Source organism: Pan paniscus, chromosome 19 (assembly GCF_029289425.2).
Source record: "Pan paniscus chromosome 19, NHGRI_mPanPan1-v2.0_pri, whole genome shotgun sequence".
NCBI lineage: Eukaryota > Metazoa > Chordata > Mammalia > Primates > Hominidae > Pan > Pan paniscus.
In genome coordinates this window covers 35,007,997-35,026,703 of record NC_073268.2, presented here as the reverse complement: position 1 = coordinate 35,026,703, position 18,707 = coordinate 35,007,997, and the positions used below count along the sequence as shown (strand labels likewise).

General features: G+C 39.0%; 1 protein-coding gene and 1 pseudogene across 5 annotated transcripts in view; one reads left to right on the top strand and one right to left on the bottom strand.

Annotated features, from left to right (window-relative positions):
• TAOK1 (TAO kinase 1) overlaps positions 1-18,707 on the top strand; it is a 164,518-nt gene that overhangs the window by 42,293 nt on the left and 103,518 nt on the right. For all 5 annotated transcript variants that reach the window (XM_008965146.4, XM_034942166.3, XM_055101577.2 and 2 more), the window contains one exon: positions 17,566-17,791. In XM_008965146.4, the coding sequence (XP_008963394.1) occupies positions 17,660-17,791 (132 nt within the window). In that variant the 5' untranslated portion in view covers positions 17,566-17,659. The remainder of the gene's footprint in view (positions 1-17,565; positions 17,792-18,707) is intronic.
• LOC112437723 (U6 spliceosomal RNA) lies at positions 11,429-11,529 on the bottom strand (annotated as a pseudogene).

Genomic DNA, 18,707 nt, shown 5'->3' with positions numbered 1-18,707 from the left:
ATTAAGGACACGGACGAAGACCGATCTTAACTGCTTCCTGCTGACAGGGGCCTGTTTTGGGGGAAACAGCAGTCAGAGCTCCCTAAGAGGCCTATTTAGGGGTTCCCAGCAGAAGGGGCCACCATCAGAGGCTCCGGTTGCATGACCATTTGGAGTTTGATGGCCTGAAGGCAAGAACAGACAAACCGGGTTATTAGAAAACATGCATCAAAACGAAACAAGGGGCGGGGTAAGGAGAGCTGAAAAATACTGAGGCCTTTTACCAATTTTCACAGGGAGAGGGAGGCCAAAAACCCGACTTTACCCTTTTGCTGGCATGTTGGGCTTTTGGGTTCCCTTCCTCTGAGCCCAATCCTAAGCCAACCAGTTTAAAGTTTGGGAAATTAACTCTTTCTAGTTCGGAGGATGCATTTGAGGGGAGTGTCTTGTAGTACAGAAACACAATTATCTATTAGTGAAGAGGGAACTGAGGAGAAAGGGAAAAAGCCTCCTTTTAAAGGAGTCCCAGAGGTTCAGGATGCATTTGAAAGGGGTACAGATTGAAGATGAATGGCTACCAATCTAGAAAGAGGGAAGCAGGCCTCCCTGGTTCCCTTATTTTCCTAGCATATACCCAGGATACGTGAGGGTGAGAGGAAAGAGTGTCCTCTTTCAGTCTTCTGTCCTTGCATCCCCGAGTTCTGGCGACCTTGGCAGGTGCCACCATGAGTACCAAAGTGGCTTGCACCCATGAAACAGGGGCGTCTAGACAATAGGAATTATTTGTCTCACCTATGTCTCTTTCCCACCTACTGTCAGTAGCTTTGGAGTCCCTAGGCCTCATTTATGCCATGGATATTAATGTGGCCTTTATCCATGAAACAGGAAGCTTGGAGTTGGCTTAATCAGCAGGAGTCAGCCACGCTCACCTGCAATGTGCCTTTTAACCTCTGTTGTCATTTGCCTCTGGATCCCTCAGATCCAGTTTTTTTCCTAGGGCTTTGACCTGAAATTTGGAATTGAGTCTGGGACAAAGATGTGTCTCAGGGGAGTTGCATGGACTCCTTGTAAGCCAAATGCTAAGGTGAAACTGTGGAACCGAGTCCTCCTCCAGTAAGGGAGAGGAAAGGATGTCTTGTGACACACCCAGATAACTGGTGGCTCTAGTTATGCTTGCTAGGATTTGGGTGCATGGTGCTTGGCTTTGGTTAGCTCCCTTGGTCTTACTTTCCCAAAAGGAAACCTCTGTGATGGGCATCCTATGTATTCCCATCACCTGGAAGAATTTGAAGGATAATTGCTCAGAACTAGAATATTGGTCCAGATTTTTACATTACCCATCCCTGTTGTTCTTTCTGAGATGCAGCTGGAGATTGCTGGTTAGTTCACAGGAACAAGCAGGGTTAGTCTAAAATGTAGGTGAAAACTTAAAAACAACTAATGAGTTTAGAATTTAATGACAAATGTATGGTAAATTTTGGAACATGATCTCTCTCTTTCCAGTCCTCATTTTTGTTAAAAAATCATGATAGGACTGAGTGGTTTGCAAAATCCCTTAGCCCTATACTTGACCTGATTATTTGCCTAAAGTATAGCAAGAATAATTATGTCTACATAGGCCTTTTAGATTGGCTTTGATGGAACTCTATTCCCCAAGGAATCTCAGATAAGACCTTGAAACACCTATGAGTTGGGTGATCCTCTCCTCTTAAGGTCTCAAGATAAACTTGGAGCTCCTAGAACCTGTTAGAAAGTGATATTCTTTACTGACCACAGGTCAGGAACCCTGTACAAGGACTGCGAAGATGAGGGTATTAGGTCACTTTCTCCATGGGGCTTTTGTTGGTTCTGCAAGTTCGACTTCGAGCTTGACTCCTTAAAGGGGAGCATACCCTTCCAGTAAAAGCCTTGTTAAAATAACCATTTTCTCCAGTTGTATCCTGTTACAAAAGAAAAATGGATTCTCATTGCACTATTGCAAACACTTATATTGCCATAAGAATACTCACAGATAGGCGGGGTGCGGTGGCTCACGCCTGTAATCCCAGCACTTTGGGAGGCCAAGGCAGGCTGATCACGAGGTCAGGAGGAGTTCGAGACCAGCCTGGCCAACATGGTGAAACCCCATCTGTACTAAAAATACAAAAAATTAGCTGGGCGTGGTGGCTGGTGCCTGTAATCCCAGCTATTTGAAAGGCTGAGGCAAGGGAATCGGTTGAATCCGGGAGGCAGAGGTTGCATTGAGTTCAGATTGAGCCACTGCACTCCAGCCTGGGCAACAAGAGTGAAACTCTGTCTCAAAAATAAATAAGTAAAAAACGTTTTAAAAATTTAAAAATCAAAAAATTAAAGAATACTCACAGTTTTCAAATTTTAGAGGCACCAGGCAGAGAGAAACATAACATGCTCCAAAGTTTTTTTCGTAGGAATATACCTTACTCAATTATTAAAGGCCGTAAATAGTTCAAAATGAGTTTCCTTGACTCTGAAAAACCAAACAAGGATCAGCAATATTCCAACCAAAAGTCAAAAAGGTTGCTTCAGCTTTCTGAGTTCAGTCCATTTAGTTAACTCTTGTTTTGCTTGATATTTGTAAACATTTCAGCTCTTCATGAGTCCTGTTCATTTTCCTTTATTAAAATGTTAACAATCTCCAAAGTTATCTGAAGTCTGTATTTGAGAGCACCTGTTAAAGTCTTACAGTCTATTATAGACCCTCTTCTGAAAAGGATTAAAACAAGACAACAAACATCTGTGAATAGCCAAGTTGTCAGGGTAATTATAGTCAGAAACACAGTTGGCAAAGAAGTTTGGTTATCTCCATGGTTTACAATAACTTAACAACCTTAATTATGATTGATAGCAAATACGGAGACATTAGAACTTTAGAAATCCCATGCAATTTTGGAGCATACATAAGCGTTATTTACTAAGATATAACCTAGAGAAGATTAAACACCATTTTGGCAATTCCGTGTACCTAAACGTGTCACATAATCCTGTTTGCCTTTCTTTTCCAGACACTTCAGGGGCCCTCTGAAGTATCTGAAAAGCCAGGTGCCAGGGAAGAAAATTTTGAAACTGAAGTTTGATTTTGGGAAGGTTGCTAAATGTTTGAGGTTTAAAACACTTGATATTATAAAATAAAATTTGAGATTACTGCAAGTTTAAAGAAGAAAAAAACCTTTTTTGTTTGTTTGTTTGTTTGTTTTTGATATGGAATCTGGCACTGTTGCCCGGGCTGGAGTGCAGTGGTGTGATCTTGGCTCACTGCCACCTCCTCCTCCTGGGTTCAAGCGATTCTCCTGCCTCAGCCTCCCAACTAGCTGGGACTACAGGCGCCTGCCACCACGCCTGGCTAATTTTTGTATTTTTAGTAAAGACGGGGTTACACCATGTTGGCCAGGCTGGTCTCAAGCTCCTGGCATTGTGATCCGCCTGCCTTGGCCTCCAAAAGCACTGGGATTACAGGTTTGAGCCACTGTGCCTGGCCTAAGTTTTGCATTTTTAGTAGAGATGGGGTTTCATCATGTTGGCCAGGCTGGTCTTGAACTCCTGACCTCAAGTGATCTGCCTGCCTCAGCCTCTCAAAGTGTTGGGATTACAGGCCTGAGCCACCACGCCGGCCTATGTATTTCTTAAAATTGGTTTTATAGAGTATATTTAACCTATTATTAAAAGTTATTTCTGATTAAACTCATTAATCCATGTCTGATTAATTTTGGCATATAATGTATAAGATATAATAATCTAACTTGGCTTTTTGAAGTAGAAAACCTGGAAGTGGGAAATAAGTTTTGCATTCTATTTCAATTCTGATAAAGTGAAGGAGTACTTATGCCTTTTGAACTGCCTTTATATTCTTCTTCTTTTTTTTTTTTTTTTTTTTTTTTTGTGAGATGGAGTCTCACTCTGTCACCCGGGCTGTAGTGCAGTGGTACGATCTCGGCTCACTGCAACCTCCGCCTCCCAGGTTCAAGCGATTCTCTTGCCTCAGCCTCCCGAGTAGCTGGGATTACAGGTGCCCACCACTATGCCCAGCTAATTTTTTGTATTTTTATTAGACATGGAGTTTCATCATGTTGGCCAGGCTGGTCTCGGCCTCCTGACCTTGTGATTCGCCCGCCTTAGCCTCCCAAAGTGCTGGGATTACAGGCGTGAGCCAGCGTGCCCAGCCGTAACTGCCTTTATATTCTATGGGGAAAATGATATGGTGGATCAGCAATGTCTTTCTTCCATAGGTATAAGGGGATGGTATTGAGAAGACTGTTACAAAACATTCATATGTATAAGCCCAAATTTAAACATTGTTCCAATATTGTATTTTTTAAATTTATTTTTATTATTTTTATTTTTCGAATGTTCCAATATTACTATTTGAATATTCTATTGAAAATACCATTTTTATATGAATTCAGAGTAAAATTAGTTTGTGGATTTTTCTTTTTCTGTTGTTTACTATTAGAATTATGTGAGCATCAAAACAAATTTAAGTTTCCTACTTTTCTCTGTTGAAGTTTGCAAATACCTATAAAGCTATCTGGTTCTGGCTGGATGCAGTGGCTCATGCCTGTAATCCCAGCACTTTGGGAGGCTGAGGCGGGCGGACCACATGAGCTCAGAAGTTCGAGAATAGCGTGGGTAACATGGCAAAACCTGTTGTCAAAAAATACAAAAATCAGTTGGGCGTGGTGACACATGCCTGTAGTCCCAGCTACTTGGGAGGGTGAGGTGGGAAGATCCCTTGGGCCCAGAGCTCAGGAGGTCGAGGCTGCAGTGAGATCGTGGCACTGCATTTCAGCCGCATAACAGAGTGAGGAGACCTTGTCTCAAAACAGACAAATAAAGCTATCAGATTCTAAAACATGATTAGAAGTAACAGTTTGTTACTCTTTCTAATTACTGTCTAACAAGAGACAACAGTCCCACCTCTTGAGCGAGTTTTAGTAATTAATTATTTAGTCTACTGTTGTTGGACTTTAGTAATTATTTAGTCTACTGTTTAGGACTTTCCAACTTTTTATTTTGAAAAATGTAAAACTTATTGAAAAGTTGCAAGTCTAGTAAAATGAATAGCCATTATACCTTCATGAAAGCTTACCAATTCATTAACTTATTGCTCTATAACATATATTGCTATGTTACGTAGACACTTTTTTTTCCCTGAACCGTTTGAATTAGTTGCAGAATCATGACCCTAAATACTTCAGTATGTATTGCTCAAGCACATTTTCCTGCTAAGCACAATATAATTGTGATAGGAAATTTAGCAGCGATATAGTATTCTTATCAAATATACAGTCTGTTAGATTTCCTCAATTTGTCATGATAATTTCTTTCTTTCTTTTTTTTTTTTTTTAAGACTGAGTCTCACTCCTCTGTCACCCAGGCTGGAGTGCAGTGGGGTGATCTGGGCTCACTGCAACCTCCGTCTCCCGGCTTCAAGCAATTCTCCTGCCTCAGCCTCCTGAGTAGCTGGGATTACAGGTGCGCGCCACCATGCCTGGCTAATTTTTTTGTATTTTTAGTAGAGATAGGATTTCACCATGTTGATCAGGCTGGTCTTGAACTCCTGACCTTGTGATCTGCCCGCTTCAGCCTCCCAAAGTGCTGGGATTACAGGCATGAGCCACCGTGCCCAGCCGATAATGCCTTTTAAAGCTGGAATTTTTTTTACCCAATCTGGGATTCAGTCAAAGGCCATACATTGCATATTGTTGTCTTGTCTCTAGTCTCCTCCAGAACAGTTACTTATGTATTTTTTGTCTTTAATGATGTTTTGAAGAGTCCAGGCTAGTAGTTTTACAGAATCTCTGTTTTGACAGAAAATCATTCTTGTTAGATTTTTTAGTGTGGAGTTATAGATATCTAAATAGTCCATAATTACAGGGCAAGGACTACCAATCTGTAGTCCCAGCTACTTAGGAGGCTGAGGCAGGAGAATCTCTTGAGCCCCAAGAGTTTGAATCCAGCCAGGGCAACGTAGTGAAAAAGACTCTGTCTCCTAAAAAAAAAAAAAAAAAAAATTTTTTTTTTTTTAAGATAGTCTGTAATATAATAGTGGGGAGTTATAGTTATAATTTGACAGTCCTACTTCCACTCCTCATCCTCAACCTAAAAGTAATCTTTTAGGAGAATGTCTTCCAGCGTATGCGTGGAATTTTTAAAAATGAACAAAAATCTTTCTACTTTGCAAAGTTGTAACATAGATTTTGAGCTATGATATTAAACTTAAAAAATTCCTGCTTCACCCCATCTTGCATTTACCTTTCTGACACTTGAGAATAGTCACAACTCTGTTTTTTTAACTTGCATTTTTAAAAATCACACGAGCAATGTTAATTTTAAGCAAAATAAACTAGAAAATTCTGGTAAGGAAAATGACAAAAATAAGTCTTATATAAGTCCTAGCACTCACATAGAAAAACTGTTAACATTTTGGGTCAATACTCTTTCAAACTTGAAGGAATGTAAGTGCTTGTGAGAGAGACATTACAAGAATTTTGTGTCATATTGTAACTCTGTGTTGTAGTCTGCTCCACAACCCCCCAAAAGTGGCTACAGTATTAAATAATGAAAGCATGGAAAAGTAGAGGTACCATATGAGCTTATTAAAAGGAAACAGCTGGAAGGAGAGGCTCTTGTCTTATCAGTCAGTATTTAGATACTTATCATATACTGTAAATAATTCTTAATGGTTATATCAATTACTTTTCTTTTTTTTTTTTGTTTTTGTTTTTGAGACAGAGTCTGCTCTTTTGCCCAGGCTGGAGTGCAGTCACGCGATCTCAGCTTACTGCAGCCTCTGCCTCCTGGGTTCAAGCAATTCTCCTGCCTCAGCCTCCTGAGTAGCTGGGATTACAGGCGTGTGCCACCTCACCCTGCTAATTTTTGAATTTTTGGTAGAGATGAGGTTTCACCATGTTGGTCAGGCTGGTCTTGAACTCCTGACCTCAGGTGATCTGGCCACCTTGGCCTCCTACAGTGCTGGGATTACAGGCATGAGCCACTGGCCCAGCCTGTTGAGTGTTTTTATTATGAAAGTGTGTTGCATTTTATCAAATGCGTTTTCCATATTTATTGAGATGATTGTGGGTTTTTTCCCTTCATTTTGATAAAGTGATATATTACATTGATTTCTTTTCATATGTTGAATCACCCTTGCATTCCTAGAATAAGTGCCACTTGATCATAATGTATAATCCTTTTAACATGCTGCTGGATTCAGGTATTTTCATTGAGGATTTTTGAGTCTATATTCATAAGGGGTATTGGTCTGTAATTTTTTCTTCTTGTGATATCTTTGGCTTTGGTATCAAGGCACTACTGGCCCATAAAATGAGTTAATTCTTATTTAAATATTTGGTAGAAGTCTGGCTTGGTGGTGCATCCTGTAGTCCCAGACTTTGGAGACCGAGACTACAGGATCACTGGAGCCCATGAGTTCGAGTCCACTCTGGGCAATATAGCGAGACCCTGCTCTTTAAAAAAATTGTAGAAGTCATGAGTGAAGCCATCTAGTTCCAGGCTGTTTCCTCTGATAGTTTTCTGATTACTGTTTTATCAATGTCTTTACTTGTTGAAATTAGATCTAGGTCAATTTAGTCTGTTGAAATGTTCTGTTTTCTTGAGTTAGTTTTGGTAGTTTGTGTGATTTTAGGAATTTGACCATTTCATCTAGATTACCTGATTTATTGGTTGTTCATATTATTCTCATATCCTTTTTATTTCTGTAAGTTTAGTAGTAACATCTTTGCTTTGGCCAGACACGGTGGCTCACACCTGTAATCCCAGCACTTTGGGAGGCTAAGGCAGGTGGATCACGAGGTCAAGAATCGAGACCATCCTGGCCAACATGGTGAAACGCCGTCTCTACTAAAAATACAAATACTAGCTGGGCGTGGTGTGCGCGCCTGTAGTCCCAGCTACTCAGGAGGCTGAGGCAGGAGAATCGCTTGAACCCAGGAGGCGGAGGTTGCAGTGTGCCAAGGTCGCCGCCACTGCACTCCAGCCTGGTGACAGAGCAAGACTCCGTCTCAAAAAAAAAAAAAAAAAAATCTCTGCTTTCATTACTGATTTTAGTAATTTGAGTCTTCTATCTTTTTGTTCTTTTCTGTCTGGTTAATAGGTTTGTCTGTTTTGTTTCTTTTCAATAACCAACTTCTTGAAAGTTGGCTTTGTTGATTTTTCTGTCTTTTTTGTTTTTTGTTTTTTTTGAGACAGGGTCATCCAGGTTGGAATGCAGTGGTACAATCATGGTTCACTACAGCCTCAACCTCCCTGGCTCAAGCAATCCTCCCACCTCAGCCTCCTCCCAAGTAGCTGGGACAACAGGCATATGACACCACACGCAGCTAATTTTCACATTTTTTGTAGAGATGGGGTCTCCCTAGTTTGCTTAGGCTGGTCTTGAACTCCTAGGCTCAAGTTGTTTTCCCACCTAGGCCTCCCAAAGTGCTGGGATTACAGACCTCACCACTTACTGAGCCACTGCACCCAGCCACTTTTTCTCTTTTTATGGTTTATTTTTTTCTGTTTTTTTTTTTTTTTAATATTTTCTATTTCACTTATCACAGTTCTGCTAGCATATTTTTGTAAGTTTAGTGGCCATTTGTAACCTTATTCTTTGAATTGCCTATTTATGGAACCTATTTTTTGTTATTGTTTTTTGTAGAATGCTTTATGTATTGTGGCATATGTTAACAGCACCAGGACCTCTGAACAGTGTTGAATAATAAAGGTTTCTTCTTGACTGTAATGTAAATGTATTTCACCATTAAATAGGATAGTATGGTTAAGAAAGTTTCTTCATCTTTCTAGTTTACTAGGAGTAGGTAATTGTGATGTATAAGTTTCCTACAAAAATCTAGTGGTATATCCATACAATAGGATACTGCTTAGCAATAAAAATGCTCACAACAGGCCTGGCATGGTGGCTCATGCCTGTAATCACAGCACTTAGGGAGGCTGAGGCGGGCAGATCACTTGAGCCCAGGAGTTTGAGACCAGCCTGGCCAACATGGTGAAACCCCATCTCTACTAAAAATACAAATGTGTAGGTAAGCCTGATTCGTCCTATAATGTCAAATTTCTTGCTGGTATTTCTCAGTTGTATTATCATTTCATTTATTGTTATAATTACATATGTGTGTGTGTTTGTGTGTGTCTATCGAGGGGGGATATAGTAGATAGTATAATCTCTACCAGTTGAGTGTAAAGAAGCAATTTTCTTTCTCTAAAGGGACTGCACATTTTACTAAATTGGCTGTTTTCTAAGCCTGAACACTTTGACTAACAGATGTAGGGAAAAGGGCTTTATAATATTAAATCAACTGCTTAGGACCAACAATGTCCTTCTTGTGAAAATCTGAAGGTTCTTAAAAGATGGAATACTATGACATTATCATTGTTGATTCAAAGAGCATTCCTCAAGTAATACTGAATGTGCTGTAATTATCAGTACCTTCCCCCATCTTCTTTTTGTTGCTCTTGAATGATGTTATTGTCTATTATTTGACTATGTTTTGCAAATTTGGAACAGTTACTTAATTCTGAAAATCCTACTTTGGTCTGAGATTTTAAAATAAATTATATTGGATTTTATTCTTGTTTTATCAGCTTTCTTGGAGATGTATGGGTTTATGATTGGATAAAGTGACACCACCCACAAAAATTATGTATGCCTTTCACATTTGCAAGTGTAAATAGCCTAAAAAGTGCTAGGCTTCTCTGGTCTACTTTTGTGGAACCAGGAATAAATTAGATCTCATTGGCTGTTGATGTGATTGTTAGTTTCTTTTTATTGTTCACTTTATTAGGAAGGATATGGTAAATTGCTTTAATGATACTTTCCTCTAAGAACAGATTAGATAATTTAAAAAATGTAATCTAATAGACTTTCTAAATGAAAATCATATATGCTGTTTCATAGTACCTTTAAAAAACTTGTTACAAATATTTATATTTTTAAAACCTGATCTAGGCTGGGCATGGTGGCTCACACCGTGAGCCCAGCACTTTGGGAGGCCGAAGCGGGCAGATTACCTGAGGTCAGGAGTTCGAGACCAGCCTGCCCAACATGGTGAAACCCCGTGTCTACTAAAAATACAAAAATTAGCTGGGCATGGTGGCACACACCTGTAATCCCAGCTACATGGGAGGCTGAGGCAGGAGAATTGCTTGAGCTCGGGAGACAGAGGTTGCAGTGAGCCGAGATGGCGCCCCTGCACTCCAGCCTGGCTGACAGAGTGAGACTGTCTCAGAAAAAAAAAAAAAGGCCTGATCTATAGTTTATACACTTATATTAGTCCTACATTTTGTTTAGGTATTTCTGTATGTGTATTTAGCAGACTAGAAGAATTATGGAGTCTAGGATTGCTGTGAAAGCTCCTTGCTGCTGTTTCTTTCCTGTAGTTTTTTCATGACAGCTATTAAAAATGAACAAGACCTTTCTATGTTAGTTTACATTGACAGCTCTGTTGTAACAATATTCTGAATAGGTACAGGGTAACCAGGATGGTGCTAATTTTTAATAATAAAGTGCTTTCAGGAACTTTAGTATGTATAGAAAAAGAAGCAGTTATGCACTGGATGCTGTTAACTCTAGTCTAACAGTGTAATGATGTATTTCAGGGTTGTCTTTTGGGAGTTCTCGTGTATTTATATATTTTATTTTTTACTTTTTCCTGTCTTCTAACAATCCAAACAATATACATAGGTGTTATTGGATCTTCAGGTAATATGAGTGCTTCACCTTTATTCTTTTTAAAAAGTTATTTTGGCTACTTTGGAGCTTTTGCCTTTTCATATACAGGCTAGAATCAGTTTGTTGATATCTACAGAAAATCCTGTTGGACTTTTGAGATTGTGTTGAATCTATGAATCATTGAATTTTTGGATCAGTTAGAAGAGAATTACCTCATAACAATATTGAGTCATTCAGTCCATGAATACAGTACATGTCTCCATTTAATTAGGTTGACTTTGATTTCTTTCACCAGATTTGTATTGTTTTTACTGTATAAATTCTACCCAAATATTATTAGACTTATGTTTACTCAGTTTTTTTCCCATTGCTATTTTGTACATTTTTGGGATTTTCTCTGTACACAATAATATTGTCAATAAGTAGAGACAGTTTTCTTTCTTTCTGTTACATATGCCTTTTAGTTCTTTTTCTTGCCATATAACACTGACTAGAACTTCTAGTACAGCGTTGATTAGGAGTCATTAGAGTGGATATCATTGCCTTCTTTATAAATTTATTTTTTACTTTTAATTTTTGTGGGTACATAGTAGGTTTATATATTTATGGGGTACATGAGATGTTTTGAAACAAGCATGCAATGCGAAATAAGCACATATGAAGAATGGGGTATCCATCCCCCCAAGTGCTTATCCTTTGAGTTGCAAACAATCCATTTATACTCTTCAAGTTATTTTAAAATGTACAAATATGGAACACTTTACAAATTTGCGTGTCATCCTTGTGCAGGGGCCATGCTGATCTTCTTATTCCAATTTTAGCATATGTGCTGCCCAAGCAAGCACCCGTTGTGTTATTTCTAATCTTTAGAGGAAAGCTTTCAGTCTTCAAGCATTAAGTATGATGTTAGCAGCAGGTTTTTTGTAGATACCTTTAATAGGTTAAAGATGTTCCTTTCTATTCCTAGTTTGAGTGTTTTATCATGAATGGATGTTATCAATTTGATTTTCTGCCTCCGTTTATATTTCTTCTTTAGTATGTCTAGAATGGAGTATGACAATGATTTTCTAATGCTGAACCAGCCTTGCGTTTCTAGATAAATCCTGCTTGATTGTGCTGTGGTGTCATTTTTATATATTGCTGAATTTAATTTGCTAATTTTGTTGATGATATTTTTGCTTTTATGTTGATGACTTTTGCTTTTATATTGGTCAGAAATCTTCAGTTTTTGTCAGTGTTCTGAAGCCATCAATGTCATGATGGCTTCATAAAATGAATTGGGAAATGTTCTCTCTTCTAAGCTTGAAGAATTTATGTAGAATTGGTATTATTTTTTTCTTTAATGTTTAATGAAATTTGATAATGAAACTATCTAGGCCTGGAGTTTTCTTTTATATACATATGACTAATCAGGTTACTTTCTTGAGTGACTTTTTGGTAGTTTATATCTGTCAAAATAGTTTGTCCATTTCATCTGTGTTGTCAGATTTATGAGCTTACAGCTGTTCATTGTATTTCCTCATCTTTTTAATGTGTGTAGGGTCTGTAGTGATATACTCTCTTTTGTTTGCATTATTGGTAATTTATGTCTGCTTGTTTTCCTTTGTTAGTTTGGCTAGAGGCCTTTCTGTCTTACTGACTTCCTCTGCTTCCTCCCAAATAACCAATTTTTGACTTGATTTTTTTTCTCTATTGGCCTTTTGTTTTCTATTTCACTGATTTCCATTCTATTTAGTATTTCCTTCCTTATATTTACTTTTGGCTTAACTTGCTTTTTTCTTTCTTTCACGCCATTCTCCTCCCTCAGCCTACCGAGTAGCTGGGACTACAGGTATGCATTACCACGCCCAGCTAGTTTTTTGTGTTTTTAGTAGAGACAGGGTTTCACCGTGTTAGCCAGGATGGTCTCGATCTCCTGACCTCGTGATCCGCCTGCCTCGGCCTCCCAAAGTGCTGAGATTACAGGCGTGAGCCACTGCACCCAGGCTGTATTTTAGTTTTTATTCAGTTCATAGTCTTTTTCTAATTTTCCTCAAAACTCCATTATTGACTCATGAGTTACTTAGAAGTATGTCACTCACTTTCCAAATGCAGTCATGCACCATGTAACAATGTTTTCAGTCAACAGTGGACCACACGTACAACCATGCTCCCATAAGATTATAGTAATTGTATTTTTACTGTACTTTTTTTTTTTTTTTTGAGATGGAGTTGTGCCCTTGTTGCCCAGGCTGGAGTACAATGGCACAATCTCAGCTCACTGCAGCCTCCGCCTCCCAGGTTCAAGCGATTCTCCTGCTTCAGCCTCCTGAGTAGCTGGGATTACAGGCATGCACCACTATGTCCGTCTAATTTTTAGTATTTTTAGTAGAGGCAAAGTTTCACCATGTTGGCCAGGCTAGTCTCAAACTCCTGACTAGGGATGATCCACCTGCCTTAGCCTCCCAAAGTGCTGGTATTACAGGAGTCAGCCACTGTGCCTGGCTTTTTTTTTTTTTTTTTTAAGGGAAGAGGTCTCACTTTGTTGCCCAGGCTGGAGTGCAGTGACTATTCGCAGGCATGATCAGAGTGCACTACAACCTCACACTCCTGGGCACAAAGTGATTCTCCTGACTGAGCCTCCTGGGTAGCTGGGACTATAGGCACCCACCACCATGTCTGGCTTCCCCCGTTTTTAGTAACTATATTAGGGGTATTAGGATGTTGTCCATTTCTTCTCTGTTTTTCAAAACTCCACATTGTTAAGGATATTAACTCTTATGTAAGTTTCAAACTTTTTAAAAGTTTATCTTATTATTTGAGACAGGGTCTCGCTGTGTCACCCAGACTGGAGGACAATGGCACAGTCTGCTCACTGCAGCCTTCACCTCCCGGATTCAAGCACTTCTCCCACCTCAGCCTCCCGAGTAGCTGGGACTACAGGCATGCACTACTATACCTGGCTAATTTTTGTATTTTTAGCAGAGACAGGGTTTCGCCATGTTGGTCAGGCTGGCAGGCTGGTCTCAAGCTCCTGACCTCAAGTGATCTGCCAACCTTGGCCTCCGAAAGTGTTGGGATTACAGGTGCAAGCTACCTCACCCGGCCTTTTTATTTTATTTTATTTATTTTATTTTTTTTTTGAGACAGAGTGTCGCTATGTTGCCCAGGCTGCAGTGCAATGACACGATCTTGGCTCAGGGCATCCTCTGCCTCCTGGGTTCAAGCGATTCTCCTGCTTCAGCTTCCCGAGTAGCTGGGATTACAGGTGCTTACCACCGTGCCCGGCTAATTTTTGTATTTTTAGTAGAGACAGGGTTTCCCATGTTGGCCAGGCTGGTTTTGAACTTCTGACTTCAGGTGACCCACCCGCCTCAGCCTCCCAAAGTGCTGGGATTACAGGCGTGAGCCACTGCACCTGGTCTTTTTTTTTTTTTTTTTTTTTAATTCTTACAGATGTACTTCCTGCTTTCATACCGAGTTTATCTTTTTTTTTTATTATTTTTGGTGTCTTTTACTGTGTTCCTCTCAAGCTTTCTTTTTTATATTGTCAAATATGTTTTTTTCTTACTGCTTTGCATGTAGATCATAGATAAGTTTCTTCACACTGGTTACAAAGAAATTTACTCATATTTCCTCCCAGTACTCGTATAGTTTCTTTTTTTATATTTGTGTATCTGATCCCTATGTAATTCTGATGTTCGGTTTGAGGAAAAGGTATAATTTTTCTCTCACATGGCTATTAGGCGCTCTCAAAAACACATTTTTATCAAATCAATCTTTTTCCCATTGATTTGAGATGCCTTTTTTAGCCATTTAGCAGTAATGTTTATGGTAAGATATGTGATAGGCATATAACTTTTTTTGCAAATGGATTGTCAAGTTTTCTCAACCTTTATTTCTTCTCCTTTAACTGTGTGTGTTAAATTCGAAGATAGACATACATGGGTTTGTTTCTGGGTCTTTTAGGTTATTAATTTCCTTGTCTTTTTGTTTTAGTATTTTACTCTTGTGATGGTGATAGTATTGTGTTGTCCTTTGGTCTTTGGTAGAACAAGTATTTCAATTCCCTAATTATCTCTTGTCTCTCTGAATTTCTGGAAGTTGCTATCCTGCATTTTCTCTGTTCTTAACAACTTTAAAGTTTTTGTATATCATAGTCTTATGCATACTGTTTGTTCTGTAAGTATTTGTGGAAGTGAAATCATTTTTAGGAGTTACATAGAAGATAATTAAGTATATTGTTTTATTCAGCAATATTTATATAATAACTGTAGATGGTAAGGGGTAGAAGCTGGAGAGATGATACAAAAATGAATGAGACACATTGTGCCTGCTTGTTTAGGAAAGAGAGAGTTAAATAATTGCAATATAATACGGTAAATGCGGCAGGATGCTTTGGGGGCATAAAGGGAGAGTAACTGACTTTTCTAATAGAGTTAAGGTTCTGCAAACATTATGACATTCAATCTAAATCTTGAAAGACTTTGAGTGGGAATTTGTTAGGTAGATAAGAAAGAAGATGCCCATCATGGACTCAGCTAGAAAATTTTAATGTAAAATAATTCTTGTAATAAGGGCACTAAAACTTAATCATTCAAAATTCTTAACTATGGTCTTAAGTAACACTGAAGTTTGTTTTTTTAATAGTTTGATTAATTGAAAATTAATACTTTATATGGAATTTAGTTCAGCCTACTCAGTTTAGGGATGAGAAGTTAAGTGACTTTGCTATGGTCACATATTCTTGGAAGAACTGTGATTGAGACTGCTCCAGGGAACTTCTAGAACAGGGAAATTGGTAAAAGTATATGGGGCAGCCTTGGATATATATTAGAAATTGAATGCAAATTAAGAATTTATATATTTTTATTGCAGTGTGGTGTTAATTTAGGGGGGTGCAAAAGACATATAAATGTATTTTATATAGTTACAAAGAAGTTTTCTAGCAAGAATTAAAATTGCTTGTTACTTGACAAGAATTGGATGGAGCTGTTTTTTTCTCTTAAAAGTCTGATGAAATCAGGCCAGGTGTGGTGGCTTATGCCTGTAATCCCAGCACTTTGGGAGGCTGAGGCAGGCAGATCACTTGAGGTCAGGAGTTTGAGACCAGCCTGGCCAACATGGTGAATCCCCGTCTCTACTAAAAATACAAAAATTAGCCGGGGGCGGTGGTGCGCGCCTGTAGTCCCAGCTACTTGGGAGGCTGAGGCAGGAGAATTGCTTGAACCTGGGAGATGGGTGTTGCAGTGAGCTGAGATTGTGCCATTGCACTCCAGCCTGGGTGACAGAGTGAGACTCTGTCTCAAAAAAGGAAAAAATAAAGCCTGATGAAATCAATTTTGGAGTTTTTAAAAATTGTTGAATTTGAACAAGTTAAAAGAAAATAGCTAACACTTACTATAGTGCTTATTACTCCAGAGTATTACTCTATGCTTTCATTTATTAACTCATTTAACCCTCCTGATTACACTGTGAAGTAGATTATTTCCTCCTTCCTTCCTTTCCCTTTTCTTTTCTTTCCTTTCCTTTTTATTTCCTTTTTCCTTTCCTTTCCTTTCTTTCATCTGACAAACAGGGTCTCTCTCTCTTGCCCAGGCTGGAATGGCATGGGGTGATCATCACTCACTGTAACCTCGAACCTCTGGGCACAAGTGATCCTCCCACCTCAGTCTCCCAAGTAGCTAGGACTATAGGAGCACACCACACCACCCAGCTAATTTTGTAATTTTTTTTGTATTGGAAGATCTTGCTGTGTTGTCTGAGCTGGTCTCAGGCTCCTGGCCGCAAGTGATCCTTGCACTTTGACCTCTCAAAATGCTTGGATTACAGATGTGAACTTTCACACCTGGCCTATAGTCATTTTACAGATTAGGAAAATGATACTACCTAATTTCAGAACTAGTGTTGCTGGGATTCCTATCCAGCAGTGTCATTCCAGAGTCCAGGTTCCAAAGCCTCTTAATTATGACATCCAGTTTTGTTTTGTTTTGTTTTGAGACAGGATCTCACCCTGTTGCCCAGGCTGGAGTGCGGTGGTGTGATCATAGCTCACTGCAACCTTGACCTCCTGAACTCCAGTGATCCTTCCGCCTTAGCCGCCAAAGTAGCCAGGACTATAAGTGCATGACACCACTCTTGGCTAATTTTTTTAATTTATTTTTGTAGAGACAGGGTCTTACCATATTACCCAGGCTGGTCATGAACTCCTGGTCTCAAGCGATCCTCCTGCCTTGACCTCCCAAAGAGCTGGGATTACAGGCATGAGCCACTGAGTCTGGCTATGACAGCCAGTATTAAAACTGGGTAATCTGATATAAAGGAATTGATAGGACAACTGCCAGGAAGTTTTCTGGTTATCTGTATTTCTACTTATTTAATGAAACAGTTGATAAAGGGCATATTTTAATGTGAATCAGGTGAATCAAGTTTATGGAGAAACACTTTCTCCCACTATATTTTTCTTTGAATGTCTGTTAGAGTTGATTAGTACACTAGCATACGGTATCTGAAAAGAAAAGAAGTTTCCTGTTGTCAAAAATACTGTGGGCACATCGTGCGTTATTGTGTATTTTTAAAATAGTCTCTTTTATATTATCTTCTCTATTGATGAGATGACTGCATCAGAAGTGGATAAATTTTTAAGTATTGACTTAGAAAACCTCCCAAGATACAAAGATTATCTCATTTTTTTAAAGTGCTGTATAGTAGGAATCTGTTTTTGAAGTACCATGGTGTTTATGATGATGAAACAGGTTTAGGAGCTACTGCAGTAGTACCCACACTGCCTTTTCAGTGAAATTCTAGACATGAGATAAATTTGTAGATCAGTATATGACCTTATACTAATTATTCTTAGCAGTTTTTGCCTTTTCTGACTTTTTTTTTCTATTTTTCTACAGTAGTTTATGCCAACGTGACTTCATTCATACAGATGAACCAAGGATCGGGATAGCAGTATAAAATTAGAATCAAGACAGCTGACTGCTCAGCAGGATGCCATCAACTAACAGAGCAGGCAGCCTGAAGGACCCTGAAATTGCAGAGCTCTTCTTCAAAGAAGATCCAGAGAAGCTCTTCACAGATCTCAGAGAAATTGGCCATGGAAGCTTTGGAGCAGTGTATTTTGTAAGTGTTAGTGGCTTGATGTCAGTGACTAAAATTTACTTAATGTCCACTCCTGACAGAGCAAAATATAGTAATGAAAAGAGATATAGGCCATAGTCATTTTATAGTCACTTGCATAGGGGGAAGAGAGAGAGCGCGAGAGCGAGAGCGTGGGTGAGTGTGTGTGTCTGTGTGTGTGTGTGTGTGTAAAATTCAAATATGAAAATAATTTTATTTATTGAACTTCTTGGATTATTGAAAAAATGAGAAAGAATATTATTTTGTGGGCCAGGCTTGGTGGCTCACGCCTGTAATCCTAGCACTTTGGGAGGCAAGGTTGGGTGGATTGCTTGAGTCCAGCAGTTTGAGACCACTCTGGGCAACATGGTGAAACCCTGCCTCTACAAAAAATACAAAACTTAGCCAGGTGTGGTGGTGCACACCTGTAGTTTCAGGTACTCAGGAGGCTGAGGCCAGAGAATCACCTGAGCCCAAGAGGCAGAGGTTGCAGTGAGCTGAGATTGTACCACCGCATTTCAGCCTGGGCAACAGAGCAGATCCTGTCACAAAAAATAAATACATAAATAAATAAATAAATAAACGAAAGAAAGAAAGAAAAAGGAAAAAAAATTTTGCTTTAACTTTTTTTAGAATTCTTAGCACACCTTTTTTATAAGTCTCATGGCTTGCATTGCTATAGAGTTAAATACTGCAGAACACAGACTTCCACTGATTTCTACTTCTGTAAAGTCCCATTCAGAGTCAATCTTAGTCTTGTGGAGGTCTAGGATTATTATTTGACAGATATACCAAAGTCTGTTTCTTTTATATGCATTTGTGTGTGCGTGTGAATTAAAAAAACTTATCAAATTTGCTGTTTTAATTATTTTTTAACATTTGCACAAACATTACCACCATCTACTTCTAAAACATTTTC